We start from the raw sequence: 16,675 nt of genomic DNA, 5'->3' as shown, positions 1-16,675 counted from the left end.
GCAGATGTTCTTTCTTCCCACCAGCTCTCCTAGTGATACTTGCAGATGTTTCAAGGGTCTAAACCAATGCTGCTCCAGATGTTTCCCGTGTACCCTACCCACTATGTGGCAATATAGGGCACAAGTCCTAAAAAAAGAAGTGGGGAGACGCTGACGTCATGACAGGAAGTGACGTCACGAAAGGTGGCTTGCACCATCAGACTCATAGTGACCACACCGTCATCCGCTCCACTCAACACGTATGAACAGACGTCACCCAAAGATTACACTGATACATTCGTAATGGGTGAAGAACTGCTGCAGGTTTATTTCATACAACATAAGTATGACGATAGAGTGGGTTATCTTACGGGCGATCCAGGGCAAGCAGCCCCTCGCTGCTCCGCCCGCCTTGCGAGCCAGCACGCACGGTGGGTTGATGCCCGGCAGTGCGGCACATTTTTTTTCAGATCCTCCTTTGGATCACGTGATCTGTCTAATACTCCCGCCCCTTTTAACGGGGGCGGAGAGTGTTATGGCACACCCCCGGTTGGTCAGGCCCCCCAACCGCCCGAAGGACTAACGGGGCGCCGTCGCGGTCTTCCCAGAACCTCCTTCGGCTCCCGGACCTTGGCTCGGGCACCCTTACTGTGCCGGACAGGGGTATCCTTACTGTACCGACTGTCGCAGAGGTACCCTTACTGTACCCTTCTGCCTCCAGATCGCCCTGTAACTCCACCACAGCTCTGGGGAGGCTCCCGTCGCTGCCAGAGCCCCCCCTTCCACCCTTTGCTGTTACTGATGCCCTGCCCCTGCGAGCGCCTCTTGCACATCCAGCAAGAACATGTCCATCCCTACCCTGGACAGGTGTACCCCATCAGCCTCATAGAACCCCTCCACCTTCTCTTGGATCCACGCATGTCTGATGAAACCCAAGCCCCTGTGCTCCATGAATTTCTGCATGGACCTATTGACCCTCCTGTGCAACCTATCTACCGCAGCCGGAGACCTGGCTCCCCTCCAAGTCCTGCGGGGGACGATCTCCGACCACCACAGTTCGCACAAACCCAGTGCCTGACTGATGGCTGCCAAGCCAAGTTATGGATCCTGCTCTGTAACCCGTAAATAACAGCAATAATTTGCCACTTTACTCAGAAACCCAGAGCAGACTAACAAAGGAGATTTCTACAAGAAGCAAATTGACGCAAGGATGTCTTTTGGCCCCACTGCTGTTCAGCTTATGCGTGAATGATGTTCCAACTTTCTTTGCGATGCAACTGCAGATCTTCCTAATGTAATTGTGTGAAGATCTGAAACCTACATTATAGAGCCAGAACTGAACCATAGGATTTTTTTTTTTTTTTAATTCTTCAATCCATTTATACCCTTCATTCCTTGAACATAATTATAAACAATGGAAGAATATGTTCTCTGCAGGTAAAGGTGGATGTATTTTCGGAAAACAGGGTTTCTTTCCTAGCACGAAGAAGGTTTCATTTTCCGCTTTGCCTAAAAAAGGTGATGTATTGATGGTGTTGGTGGTTTCCGAATTGCTGCTGCTTCGAGGTTTGCATGATTTCTAGGCAGGGCAAAATATTTAAAGCTGGCTGCTTATATGGACGCCTTTTATCATGACTCCGCATAAAGCCAATATGACTGGCTGACTAAAAGGTGAGAATTTGCTTCTGAAGGATACATATCTTTCAGCTCGAGGACCAAAGTTTGTGAACGTTTCAAACTCCCTAGGCTACCAGGCAAGACTGAGCGAAGAAGAGCAACACCTAAATCTGTTTCTCAGGCTGGAAAATATGGCATGGGTAACAAGGCATAGATGAAATTTGCGTTTATGGACATGAAATCCTATTATGATTTTTCAATTGGGCCAAATTAGGGGGGGTCCTATCTGGCTTAGAAGTGTGTTACCAACAGCTACAGCACAATAAAGCAAGATGAAGGTAACGTGTGAGTTAACTACCTTCCCTACGTTTATGAACACAAGCTGACATCACGGGTATCTAATGATGGGATGGGCACTTAAAAGCTGTGAACATCAGACAGTCTGGGGGCAACAGCCTCTGTCTTTGTACTCTCACCCAGCACATGGGAAACATATGCTCACTGTCCCTGGCTGCTTCATGACACTGTCTCTGAATGGTTAATGCCACAACCTTAGCTAGTGACAGCATTATTGGCAAGTGATTCGTTGAGACAATCTCACCTTCCTACAGCATGCTAACAAAATTAAAGAAAATCGGTAAAACTGCGACTCTGCCGTATTTACCTTTACGGCCATTCGCTCCCTACTTTTGCTTCCTATCACATTGTATTATTATCCTATTGTTTACTTCAAAATGACCAATCTCTCAGCAACATCTCCTTGGTTTAGCCTTTCTACTGCCAATAATGACCTGGCATTCTGGGGATCTATCTTAACTAACCAGATAATACAGGTTTTATTGAATATTTTTGCCAATTAAGTTACATTAAATTAGATGATGGAGTCTCATTCTAGCCTTGTTGTTCCATAGTTAATATAAACTCAAACTAAGATAAATATCATTGAAATATTTTGGTTCATTTCTACTTTTTAATTTACTTAAAATTAAAGTTTATTTCCTGAAGGCGACATGTAATTTGAACTAATATTTATGGAAATCAAATCAGTTTCAATAATTAAATTGGCTCAGCACCTCCTTCCCTAATTCAAAACCTAATGAACCTATGTGCAAATGCCAGTTTTTTTTTTTTTTTTTTAAATACAGGCACTGAAAATATTTACCGTTTGTTTAATGTTTATTATATAACGTTGTTGGTTAATGTTATTACTGATACAAATTGAACTGCTATTTCTTAGAATTGATTTTGTAAAACGAGGTAACCTTATCTCACCTTTAACCATGACTATTAGTCCAAAATATCGTTAAACTTGTTGACTTCTATTTAATTAATTTCAAAATTTTAATTGTTTATTCGAACAGTATGGCTTGCTGTCACCTTGCGAAACATCCTGTGTGGTTCCACAAGCTCTGTTTTCGAATCTCTCAGTTTGTGCACAAACACATGATGTTCTGCTCTTAAAAGATTATGAAATCCAATCCAACATTTGTTATGTTATGTTATACTAAATTTGTAGGGCACACGTACCAGATTGGTTTCCTGGCGCTACTCTGAAACCTGTTAGAGTGGTGTGTTACTCATATACCTGTCTAACTAGCCATGTTTTAGGAGTTTGCGGGAAGTCATGAGGTCTGTGCAGGACCTAATCTCTTGAGGTAGGGAGTTCCAATATCTGGGACCTAGTGTGATAAACCTCGTTCCACAAAGTGTGTCCATGTAAAGGATCCCTGGGAAACAGCACATGTAGTTTTAATCTTGGGGGTCGTGACGTGGCCAAGGTGAACATTTCACGTCAACACATTTATATCGTAGAATGGATGAAAGAGAGCAGTATTGATTTTTTTAAAAAAATTTTTGATTCCAAAACAAAATTACTTTCGAGATTTTTACCATAACCACTTGATGTGCCATTGGCTTGACTATTTGGCAATGTCCTTTTCGAAGGAGTACAGCTCTCAGATATCATTCACCCAACACAGGGCATCTATGAGCGACACCAAATATTTACAGCTCCTTGTGCTTACTAACTTGGACCAGATCCTTAGTTCCCAGAACACAATGCACTTAAATGTCATCTGGCCCTGGTGCCTATCAAACAACTGTGATAGCATCTGTCACCGTCATAAAATACATAAACGAAATTCAAAAAGGTCGCAGAAGAGGCAAGCCAGGCTAAGTCTCGGTAGACCATGTCACTCTGGGCTTTACCTTGCCTCCCTGTGGAACAGGGAGAATAACCTTAAAGATGTTATGTATGACACACAAACCCAGGCCTTCCCCTTGTCTCAAAACAGCTCAGGCTGCTGACTTTCCTGTATAGACTAAGCTGCCACTATGACTGTGAGTTGAAGAAACATTACACCAGCTGTTTCCGAATAGCAAGGCCAAAGATGAAAGGCAGCAGCATCTCTTGACTTAAGCGTGGAACTCACAATAATAAATACCTTCAAGATGTTATGTATGACACACAAACCCAGGCCTTCAGCTTGTCTCAAAACAGCTCAGGCTGCTGACTTTTCTGTATAGACTAAGTTGCCACTATGACTGTGAGTTGAAGAAACATTACACCAGCTGTTTCCGAATAGCAAGGCTAAAGATGAAAGGCAGCAGCATCTCTTGACTTAAGCGTGGAATTTACAATAATAAATATCTTCAAGATGTTATGTATGACACATAAAACCCAGGCCTTCAGCTTGTCTCAAAACAGCTCAGGCTGCTGACTTTTCTGTATAAACTAAGCTGCCACTATGACTGTGATTTGAAAGAAAACATTACACCAGCTTTTTTCGAATAGCAAGGCAAAGATGAAAGACAGCAGCATCTCTTGACTCAAGCGTGGAACTCACAATAATAACATCGGTATTCCAAATCCAAACATTTAACCAATATTTGATCTCATGTGATTATCTTAATCACCATCAGCCTAGGCCTACTTCCTTATTAAAATGGCGAGTGGCCCACAAAAGAGTACATTTGAAATATAAAGCCATGCATTTTCAACATGAAGCCAGGAATAGAAGGAAAGCTTGGGGACAACAGTGTGAATAGTGATGGTGGCCTCTGGTTCAGGGCTTTCAGGAATGAAACATCCTTCACGTTAAGAGAGAACACTAACTCAACTCGAGCTTGGGAACTGCCCCATAGGTTGCTTGCATGGATTGTAGTTCCACCAGTGTGTGGGCTGCAATAAGAATTACATTACAGGGACCAATATGAGCATGATGTTTGGCCAACAATGCCTATATATCTTACCTCAGACTCTGAAAACCATGCTGTTTTGGAAAGCCGTTATGTTCGACGAAAGTGGTAGTAAAAGTAGCCAGTTTACTGTACCTGCAAATAACAACATGTATCTATACCAATACTTGTCTCATTCAGAATGTTTCCAATAAAACCCTTCCACAAAGGAAAACATATTATAGCCTTATAGCCCGCTGTAGCGGGCTATACCAGCTGTTAAAGGCCCGCTGCAGCGTTAAAGGCCAACAGAACCCCAATCGTTGTTGCATTTTTCTATCCAAAGTGCCATCAAAGGGGGCATTTTCCTTGCTTGCACAATGGGGCTGTGGCAACCTTGCTACACCACCGATGAATGGTTTGTAAAGGTGAAGAATGAATGAACGTGACTAAAAGAGCGCGAAAGGACAACGAGGGCGGTGTAAAACAACCGATATCATCCATGTGTGCGTTGCCCGAGAAACACCCAAGGCCTCCCTCAGGACAAAGCACGCAACCACCCACTCCCGGATCCGTGCGGCATGGCCAAATAATACACGGGCCATCCTTAGCTGGTCCTAATAGAAGTACATGAGCGCCCAATCTCCCAAACAATGCACCGCCATCCGAACTGCATACACCGCTCCGACATGGCCAAAAAAACTATACTGCGCAATATCCTGGGAATCAACTACATGCGCTGTAGACTGAGATTCCCCGCCCATTCTTCGAGACAAACTGAAAAGTGAAAAGGCAGCTCTGGCACATGATGGCATGATTGAAACATGCAGCTCAGGGAACACCAGGACACTGAAGGAAAAGACCATCAGCGCTCCTCCCCTCCAGCAATGGTTTGCTAGGGCAAGATGATCGCCGCGGACTGGTGGCACCAGCCCCCACTGTGGTTGCTTTTGCTAACCGGCGTCAACTAATTTGCAGTTAGACCATACCTGTATGCAACCGCAAGCACCCACCAAAGTCGGACGCCTCAACTCACTGGTATGACCAGACTAAGCCTCCCGGTCTGGCTACCCAGAACCTGTCCCCGAGTCCTCAGTAGTGCTAATGGTATATAAACAACAATAACTACCGTTATATTTCAAAGCCCTCCTCCCCGTTGAGCGCAAATTCCGGTAAATAAACACATAATAATTGTTCCCCTTCGCATAGCACCAGGTTGCTCCTCGCCTGTAAAACAGCCTTGCAACGCGGCGGACGCAACCACCAGCAAGGCCCCAACCCGACGCCATGAGTGGCCAGCGCCGAAGAACTCCCGCCAAACCCGAGCCCCCAGGCCTGGCAATGATCCCGAGCCGGGGCCGAACTCCCGGCCAGAAAGGTGGAGGGTGCTTTTAATGTCCCACACTTACTGATACCAAGCCGCCGCACGTGGCGATACATAGGAGATTCTCCGCTCTTATGGCCCCACCACCCACTGCCGATCAGAAAAGTGCTGTGGGGCTGCACTCAAACCCGGTCGCAGTCCTTTAATGGCACACTGCCCGGCCCGATACCCAAGCGAGTAGAACAACCCCAGGCTTGGGTGAGATAAGTGCTCACTTGATGTACAGATCCAGCGCCCGCAGATCCTCATACCGGACAATTAAACCCCCGACCGCGGTGACTCAGAACCAGCCACTAACGGTCAAAATGGTGCTGGCCAACGAGGCTGCTATTCCCTGCAGCATCGCCTCCGGGGCCCCACAGGTGCAGATGTGGGAAAGGGGGCCGTGCTGGATGCTAGGGAGGGGAGCGAAACCAATCCTCATACTACGGCTCACCATGCAGGCCTACGCGGCGGATGTTGGAAACCCCCTGCCCTGACCCTGTTCCAAACCCTCGCCACACTTCACCTGCATGAACCGACCCCCGTGGACCCCTCCAGTGGGCCGGGCCATAGGTCCCACCCGGGCATGGCCTGCGTGGTGGGACCCGGGGTGGGGGGGGGATAGGTGTCTCTTCCACTTCGACCAACTGCCGAACAATGCGCTCCCAACTATGTAGGCATGAAAGCCTTGCACCACAAAGGCCCCTCCCCCCGGCCTCGCACCCACACTACCCCGCCGCTCAGCATAAGTCTTGCTCCCATCTGCCCACCTCCCAAGCCCCACCAGGAGGCCATGCCCAACATGGCTGCTCCCACCGCAACCCAGCACACATCCAGGCCAGTGAGGCTCGGGGACAGGGGACAACAAAAACTCACCGGGATAACAGGGGGCACAAAAAACCCGACGCCAGACCAGGACGATCAAAAGGGGCAAGAGCATGGACATACCATAATGCTGACGACGACCACGACGACGACGACGACGAGGACGACGGCGGCACACTGGTGACCAGCAAATCTTGCGCGGCCAGGAGTGTACACAGGAAGCAGAGGGCGATCTACGATAGGGCCTGGCCCCGCCCAGCCCAGCGGCCCGCCTCCCCCAGCAATGCCCGTTGGGGCCTCCCCTCCCCAAGGCGCGGCCTCTCGAGAGAGATGGAACGGGGGGGGGGGGGAGGGGGGAGGCTCCGACGGGTGGCCACTAGAGCTGCCCTGCTGATGTCCCCCGAGCAGGGCAGCGGCATTGCCTCCCCTCGCTCACCCTTAGATGCGATTGGATCAGAGAAGCCAGCGTGTGAGCAGCGTTCTGAATGAGCTCCGATCTCGCCCCCGAGAGGCCAAAGAGTGAATGTGTGGCTCCATTTGCTCCAGTTATCGAGCTCCCGGTAAAATATGTGGGGGGATGCCATCCACCCGCGTGGTACCCCGACTCGAGCCCTGTGACACTGGCAACTCCAGGCCCCACTTACAAGTTACACTGCGCCTTACCTCTTGCATGCTGCACTGACACCCTACGCTACTGATATTCCATTTTATTTTTACAAACCTGAGGGTTTCGGAGATGAAATTCCTTTTTTCCCGGCTGCAGCTTTTGGAACGGGACCCACTCCTCCTGTGCAGATCCATCAGGGGCTTCACCCCCGCCTGTGGGTGTGGGGCAGACGTAGGTGGCAGAGGCAGAGCCGTCTCTGGGATAAAAGGAGCCCACTGTTAGTAATGCGGAAAACACAGCTAATAATGCGGACAGTGAGGGGATAACGGTAATCAAGCTGATTATCCCAACAACACCTATAAAACAGACAATACGGTAATAATACTGTAAACAATGAATGCTGGCAATATCGTTAAAGATGCTGGTATCACTATTGCTGTCAATAACGCGGACAATATTATTTATACCGATGCCACAATTATTAATGCTGTCAACATGGCTGATATTATTGATGTCACGGCCAGTGCTTAATTTGTAAAAAATAATAAGTGGCAGGGCCCTCTTCATCAGGCCACTCCAGCTTGCACCACACACCCTGCTACGCTGCCCGTGACAGTACCAACACTCTAACCATCACACTCCTCCAACAGCGACAGTTCAGACTATTCCAGCCCCCAGAGCTATAAGAATAGCTTGGCCGGCAGGCGATAGTCATTTTTAATGTATATTGATTTAATAATTACCGGTTACTGTAGTCATCTCTAAATTAGCCTGACAGCGCCACCTTGTGGCAGACTGTCACAAGCGCCGGTGTTGACAATTAAGTGCAGGTGCCGAGCACCGGAAGACACTGGCTCAAATAAAGCACTGATTCACCAAACAATGCCCAGGAAGGCAGAGAATCGGGGCTAGCCAGCTCTGTGGGCTGCCTGCTTGGGGACCACAGGTTTGGCCCCTGCTGCAATGAGGCTCTTCTCTCAGCACCGAGACGAGGGCAGTCTGGACCGTGCAGATTGCCAGGATTACAGGGCAGGTGGTTGCCAGTGATATAAAACAGGAGGCCTGGTGATAGACATGCTCAAATAAACCATTGATAGCAAAGCTGATAATTAAAAAATACTGGCAACACTGTTAATAGTCACTGTGCTGCCAAAGATGCTAGCCACACATTTGGCAATGTTGGCCATTCTCCTTCCAGGGAACGTGTTAAAGTGCACCCCATCGTGCTAAATTACACGAACTGCATGAGAAAATATGGTTAAAATGTGTGAAGTGGAGGGGTGTACGCCGCAATCAATACTATGACATGAACGAAAATTAGACCTGATGAATAAGGGTAATGTGTGTTATGAGAAAACAATAAAATACTTTTAAAAAAACACAATGTTGGCAACCGTTTTATGAGACTGACAGACCTAAAGATTTAACTACTGTTTATTATCTGGCTATGAGCCAAGGAAGCACATATAACAGATTTACAACAGTCGCAAATAAATCTCAAAATTGTAAAATGTTCAAATTGTCAAAGAACACAAACCCCTCATCACGGATAAAAGGTGCCGCAGTGAAGATAAAGCACTTCCGCATTACTGCCCGCTGGCACCTGTCAATAGAACATCAGACACATTCATTGCTTGGTTCCATACTTTCTATTTTCTGGTTCCCTTGGAAATCCAAGATCATTAATTGAAAATGTTCTGTACTGTCTGTGATTCAACTCTTCACAGAAGTAAACCTTATTCACCGTGATGGTCTCTGAGGGTACCATCGCTTGACACTTCAGCATACTGCTAGACAGCTCTCTAGATGCACGGGGCATCGCATGCAATACATTTGCTTCCTATCAGAAAGTGAAGGGAATTTAAAGAGCTACCTTCAATGCAGAGACCTTTTGGTCCACACTTGGTTAATAAAATCTATGTTCTTAATCCAGCATGATGCTACCTACCAGTTCCCCTCTGCATTCTATTGCTCGGTGGAGTGTGGCAGAGCAAAAGATGGCCTCATATGGGTCCCAGAACCACCTTTACATATAGAGATAGCACAAGCTAGCAGAGCAAGAGCTGCTGTTCCTATACAACCTTATGGTATGACAGGGCTGTGGAAATTTACAAAATATCTACTGGCCCAAGGGACAGGATGATTCAGAAATCTACTTGTCCTACAAAAAAACTATTTTGTCCCTTTAGGTGCATATAATGACCCAGCAAACTATGACAGTATTCTCATATTAGAGCTTTGGTACTAGCCTCTCCTATTATGGTAGGATTGATATTATAGTCTCAAAAAATGGAGCTTCTGTTCCTATGAAAAATTCTAAACAGGTGTGCTTGGACCAAAGTAGTAGCGTCAGTCAGCGTGATTGTCTCATATTGCCCTCACACACCCCAATGGGATGTCATGCTTCATCATAGGGCGGTGCTCCTCGTCAGGCCGGCGCTGTAATGCCCTACGGGTCCCCTGAAGGGTCACTTTGGCAATCATCGTTTTAAGAGAGCTGCTGTGTGATGAGTGCAAGTGATGTGTGAAGGAGGGGTGAACGTGGTTGGGGGTTAAAACTGATCAGGGGGGTCGTAGGCGATTCATTAATAAGTGGACTGCCCTATCAGAGATAACAAAGCCTACAACAGGCAGATGCTACCCTCCAGGTTTTTAATGGAACCCAGATAGTCAGTGTGTTAAGACTAAGTGGGTAAAGTCCCTATAGTCGTGAGTGGAACACCCAACTCAGGTCTCACATTTTAATAGATTGTCAACATGTTTCGTGCCTTTCAAGGATCCGTGGCGCTTTGTCAGGACAGAAAAACATATAACGATAAACTCCCCCACACAGAAAAGGTGCCCCTAAAGTGCTACCTACTGGGTGTGTGGATCGAGGTCCAACCTAGAGTAATTTGGTTTATAACCACATCAGGTGGTGCGGAGATGCCCTAACGTGCCCTGGAATTGGGGGATTGATATTATACCGAGGTTTGGATTCAAGCAAGTCTTTGATTTTTCCACCTCTGTGCAAATCTACATACAGGTACTGGAAGTAGTGAGGAGTGGTGGTTTCATGGTTGAGATTCCTTTTGTGTTTGTGCATACTCACAAACTAACATGCAGAAAACATCTGGAAAAGGTTGGAAATGCACTCCTGACAATGGCAGGAGTAAAACATTTCCAGGGGGGAGTAGGCAAAGTGAATTTGCAAATGCTCATCAGATTTCTACATGTGTGCGTATATATCTATCTATCAAAACAATATCCTTTCAGGCATAGTGTGCCGCATAAATTATGCAAAAAAGAAACAGCGAACTCTGGGTAGTTCCTAAGTTTAGGTGGAGAGCAGCTCCTGTATGGAGCACCATACAGGAGCTGCTCTCCACCTAAACTTGGGAACTACCCAGATTTCGCTGCTTCTTTTTTGCATATATATAAATATTTACTTAACCTCTTCCGGGGGCCGTCCGACGTCATGGTGGGCGTGTACGGAGGACGGCCGGGTGCCGTCCGTTCCGCGCACGTGTGGATTTCGCCCGCACAGCGGGGGAATGTGTGCCGCATCGGAGCGGTTAAGGGAACATGGAGTTCACAAAGATTTGCTAGGAGTACAGTTTCTAGGCCTACTTCTGTAAACTCTTGTGAAATCCTGACAGTCGTAAATCTGCATCATTATTCAGAAATAATTGCTTGTAAAGTTAAAGGCTTGAAAGACTGGGTCAGGAATGAGCCTGTTTCAAAGTCTATTTTTTAATACATCCGGTGCTGAACCCACATAAATCCCTGATTCTTACACATTTGAACTCACATATGCTTTCTCTCTCTCACACACACACAGGCTCCAATGGCATACAGCCAATTAGTGTGTCAACAGGGCAGCATTAGTCTCGCACTGTTTGCACCAGTCTACTCCAATGAGTAGCTCACAAGCTACTGGTACCTCTCCAGTTATCTCTAAGTAGCTGTCCAGTCTGCAGCCCTGCCTAGTAAATTAGAAGCTTTTGCTTGGTTAAATATATGTATATCAAAGTGTGAATCTGAGTTGAAAAATCTGTGTATTGAATAGAGCGAACAGAGTATTTTTAAAGCACGCTGCCACTCAGAAATGAGCATCCTGGTGCTGTACTTAGCAGCAGTGTAGACCTTGTCCGGAGCCTAAATGTGGGGATTCTAATGAGGGCATGACAGAGTGCGTCAGAGGTTTGGAACAGCCACGTCTTCAGAGTCTTTTTAAAAGCATTTTCCGCATTTATAAATCAGAGATGCATTGACAATTGGTTCCCTGCATTGGTGCCTTAGTCTGAAGGAGGGGGGGCTTCAGCAGACTTGCATTTGAGGATCTCAGGGTTCTCAGACTCTAATGGTGTCTGAATCTGGCAGCAGAGATATTTTGGGCCTGTGGCCTTAAAGACTAGCAGCAGTGTCTTAAACAAGATTAATTTATGTATAGGAAGCCAGTGGAGTATTTAATTCAGAATGCACCATTCTGGCTACTGCATGTTGGACCATCTGATCTTAACAAATTTGCAGGGGCAGCTCTGACTACTGAATGTCACCTTCTCGGTCGCCATGTAGAGGTCCATTCCTCAATGCCATACCTGTAAGAAGTGAGCTTCTGGGGCGCCCGGGTACTTCGCTATGTCCCTCTTAGCCATTACCAAACCCAGAACGCTAAATAGAAGTTTAGATCATTGGAGATTCCCAGCAAAACGAATTTAGGGTCAAGGGGAAGCTGTGTCTCCAGTACTTGTGTGAGCTCCTGAATGATCTTGGTCGAGAATGTCTGTATTCGCGGACACTTCCATATTGTCTGCATGAAGGAGCCTATGACTGCTGTGCATCTCAGACACGCAGGCATAGGAAATCTGACCATCTTGTGTAGCCTCTGACGATCGCAATAAACCCTGTGTAACACCTTAGATTGAATTAGGCGCAAGCACGCCTTTATCGCAACCTCCGAGGATGCATCAGTGCTGCCTCCCAGTCAATATCTTCCAGTGCACCCAGGTCCTGTGTCCTGTGTCCATCTCTCCCTCAGTTGTATCAATGAATCAGGCATGTTGTTATTTATGGTCTGATACATCTGGGATATGGCACCTCTACCAAGTGCCTCAATCAAAATGCGTCGACTCTAACACTTTTGCCCGCCATGCATGGAATAGTTGTGCATATTTAAGAAACTGAGCATACTGCAACTGGTATTCCCGTCGCATTGAGGAGAACAACATGAGCGCCTCCCTTGCTCGAGTATATCTCTGATCTTAGAAATACCTATTTTATCCCAATTCCTGAAGTCACGCAACTTGGAGACCTCCTTCAACCAACTACCTCTCCAGAGTGGTGTTTCTCTGGTAATTTTGTGTGCCCAACCCAACACTTTCGTAACTCTCTGCCACGCTTACAAGGACAACTGTGTCGCTGGCGCTAGGCCCTGCAAACCATTGTCCCCGTACAGATAGTGTAGGTGTGTGTGTTTCTCCAGTCCTGCATCTCCAGGAAGAACGTGGGATGATCCCAGGGGGAGTGTATCCAATCACTGATAACTATTAGGTGAGCCAGCCAACAGTAACTCTCATATCAGGAGGTGGCAGCCCCCCATCATATTTGGACCGTTGCAGGGTTCGGAGCGATATCCGGGGGTGACCCCCAACCCACAGGAGCATCCTCAACGGTTCATTAACCCGAGCAAACACCAACTGCACTATGGGATAGTAAGTGTTTTGAAGGGTATAAAGCAGTTTTGGTAGGGTGATTGTTTTAAATAAAGCTGCATGTCTCATTAATGTGAGGGGGAGTCCCTTCCACCTATCCACTTCCGCCAAGAAACTTGTAAGTACTTTCTCAATATTGCGCCTAGCGCAGAGATCCCTTTGTGCATCATGAAGATCCCTAGATAGCGAAAACCCTCAATGGTTGAACGTAGACCCTGTGGAAGGGGCAGAGTGCCCGGAGAATCTTGTGGGACGTATACCACTGATTTGCCCCAGTTAATTTGATATCCCGAGTGGGCCCCATCGTTCTCTAGCACTTCAAAAAGAGTCGGGATGGTCATATCTGGCTCTGTCGCATAGAGGAGCATGTCATCAGTGTAAAGAGAAAATTTCTCTTCCGTACAATCTGTAGTCGTAATTTGAAACCTATGTATGCTTGGGTGTTGTCTAATCTCAGTTTGATGTATTGTGCCACTAAACTGCATTTGATTTTGTTGCCTATGCCATAAACATTCCATGATAGTACTGAGAGTGGGTACTGCTCTAGCTGCCCTGGCCGCGCCATTCCAATATGAACGGAGTAAGTGAAACCATGTGCCGGCCCACATGTGCGCTAAGTGTTACTCCTGCCTGCTGTCGTTCGCTGGTGTCGATGTCCTGTAAAGTGTCAAAACACAAACCAACACAATTCCCCCTACCCCCCAACAAGCCCCCCCCTCCATGCCCCCAATATTTTCCTTTCTCCCTAAACCTTATCCTCAGGACTAGATGAAGCAGGAGGGGAATTTGAGGGGTCTGTAGCTCACCATCCCTTGAAACTCACTAGACCTATATAACTTGTACTAAATGAACAATCAACTTACATTAGTTGCAAAGAAAAAAGGAAAAAGAAAAGACAAGTGAACAAGAAAAATAATAACAGTCAGTAGAGCTTGTGAAGGACACTCTCCACGCTGAAAAGTTAGTTACGTGTCTTGCAGGGGAATGACCGGACAAAAGTCTGGCCTCTGCTATGTGATCTGTTGGGAGTCATCTGCTAATTGACTCCATAACTCAACTGCTCTTTTCTGTGTTTAGGCATGCGTCTCTGGTCTCCAGGGCATGTCCATAAGATATGTATTGTTCCATGTTTGTGATTGCACACAGCAATAGGTGACCAGTGGGTCTGCTCCGAGGGGGTCCGGCGTTGTGGCTCTTCTTGGTGTATCTTGCTTTTTTTTTTTTGTAATCCGGGTCAGGCCAATTTCTGCGTCTGATGACAGACATACCTGATCTGGACCATGGCCCCTATGTCTTCTCACTGAGCGTGAGCTTTTGGGTCTTGCCCCCTCATGTGTAGCCACACGTTAACTCCCCGTGCCCCTGTTTCCTGTCTGCTCCTCCAGCCACATCCATGCCTCTTACGGGGTATGAAAGAGAAGTGTTTTGCTCTCGTACAGGACTTTGAGTTTCGCCAGGAACAGTAACAGATATTGTAGGTGGAGGGCCCGCAGCTTCTGTTTGACTCAAATGTGCGCCTCGGTTTCTGATCCTCTCGGGAGTAGTCGGGGAATACTATTATTTTGGAGTTCTCATGGCATATCTCCCCCATATGCCTCACCTCACGTAGGATCATGTCTCTGTCCTTAAAGTTCAAGAAACAGGCAATTCCAGGTCTTGGGGAGCCCCCACTCAAGGTTTGGCGTTCAATGCTCGATATGCACGGTCTATGATGAAGCACTGAGAGAAATGTTCAACAGGGAGGGAGACTCTCAGTCATGTCTCCAAGAAGGCTCCCATGTTTGGTTCCTCCACCCCATCCGGGAGGCCCACAAAGCGCAAATTGTTTCGTCTTGCGTGATTTTCTGCATCAACCACCCTCCATACCATTTCTTTCATTGTGGATTTGAGTTCTGTGACTTTGTTATGGAGGGTATTGGTCGTGTCCTCTATGTCTAATATTCTCGTTTCCGCAGCAGTGACCTTTTCAGAGACATTGCATAGGTCTTGTCTAAGCAATGCGACCTCGGAGCGAACCTCGCCTATCCTCCCCTTTAGTGCCTCCCTTGATAAGTGAATAGTTTGCAGCACTGCTGCGGTGTCTGGAATGTTGGGGGCTCCCTCTCCCACATCGATCTGCGGGGGAACCACCTTTGCGTTTGTATCCAATATCCCTTGCTTGGACTCCTTGTCTTTGACCATAGTCAAGGGGGAGAGAGGAGCGCAGCCACTGACGGCGGGCAGCTACACAGCAAGGAAGCTGGGGCTCCCTGGGGCAGCGCCCCCAGGACCACTCCGCCTCCTCCTGTTTTGTGTCGCCTCCAGGCAAAGCCTGTCCCCCCTCAAGCGCTGCTGATCGTAGCTCCGGGTGACACAGTAGTGGTGAGGGGGTACGAAGGTCCTTACTCGCTTCCCAACTGCGAGTGCAGGATATCTGTCTGAGTGCCATTCCTAGGCAATTTTCAGTGTCAGTCAGTCAGCCGTGGGGGACCCTATAGGATCATGTCATCTGCCTTGTGTCCCCACGGGGAGGCAATAAGGATATGGCAAGGGCCCCACTCCGCTGCAGTCTCCAATCTGGCCAAGTGGGCTCTGCAGAGGTGGTTCTCTCTTCCAGGGGCCTTTAGTTGTACAAATGCCTCGGCATCCAAGTGTTGTAGGCTATGGTGTTTTCCCTTAATGGAGGTAACCCTCAATCCTCAGGCCTCCTTTGCCCTAGCCCTTGCACCTTTCAGCCACACCGTCTCCACAGGCCCCTTGTAGTGGACTGAATTTTAACACATCACAGGCATTCTGTATGCATGCGCATAGGTATTCCGCATGCACGCGGCTACCCACATTTGTTTTTGTTTTACTAGGCATTGTGTTTTGATTTGTAATAATGGCTTGTGTGTAGCGGACCCTTGTGAGGATTCTAACTACAACCTTCAGTGGCTGTTGGGAATCCGAACCAGCTGGACGAAACACCGTGGGCTATTTGTCATGTGGAATAAAATCTACATTGAAGACACTTAAGACGTCTTTCCATACTTATTACATTTTGGCGACGATTTTTACTCGCCCACTGGTGCACCCTCAACTTAGATAATTTACAGATTACATTTTTTGGATCCCGCACTTCAGTAGTGATCCTCGCCAAGGATCTTTACGATAGCTGGAACTTTTACACATCACCTGGACTTCCCTCTCTCCACATCTCTGGCATGCATGAGCACGTCTGTTTCATGCAACGGTGGCCGCTTCAGCGGCAGTATTTTCCGGCAACTCAGCACCCCTGTAGCACTGGCATGGAATAACAGGGTGAGAAGGAATTAAACAAGGAAGTCAATTAAGGCCAGTATTCATGTGTTTTTTGTGGAAGTGTGCTCTGCGTACGTTGTGGGTGTTGGCGATATAACATCGCTGTGGACAACTACCGGAGGCGGTCCATGT

General features: G+C 47.4%; 1 protein-coding gene across 1 annotated transcript in view; it reads right to left on the bottom strand.

The window, feature by feature from the left end:
* The window catches only part of PAFAH2 (platelet activating factor acetylhydrolase 2), a 184,525-nt gene that overhangs the window by 47,251 nt on the left and 120,599 nt on the right, over window positions 1-16,675 (bottom strand). The window contains exon 7 of the mRNA XM_085647793.1: window positions 7,686-7,827. Coding sequence (XP_085503919.1) covers window positions 7,686-7,827 — 142 coding nt within the window. The remainder of the gene's footprint in view (window positions 1-7,685; window positions 7,828-16,675) is intronic.

The sequence above is a fragment of the Triturus cristatus genome, chromosome 3_2, assembly GCF_964204655.1.
Source record: "Triturus cristatus chromosome 3_2, aTriCri1.1, whole genome shotgun sequence".
Lineage (NCBI taxonomy): Eukaryota > Metazoa > Chordata > Amphibia > Caudata > Salamandridae > Triturus > Triturus cristatus.
Note: the sequence above shows the minus strand (reverse complement) of the source record. Positions and strands in the feature narration are given on the sequence as shown.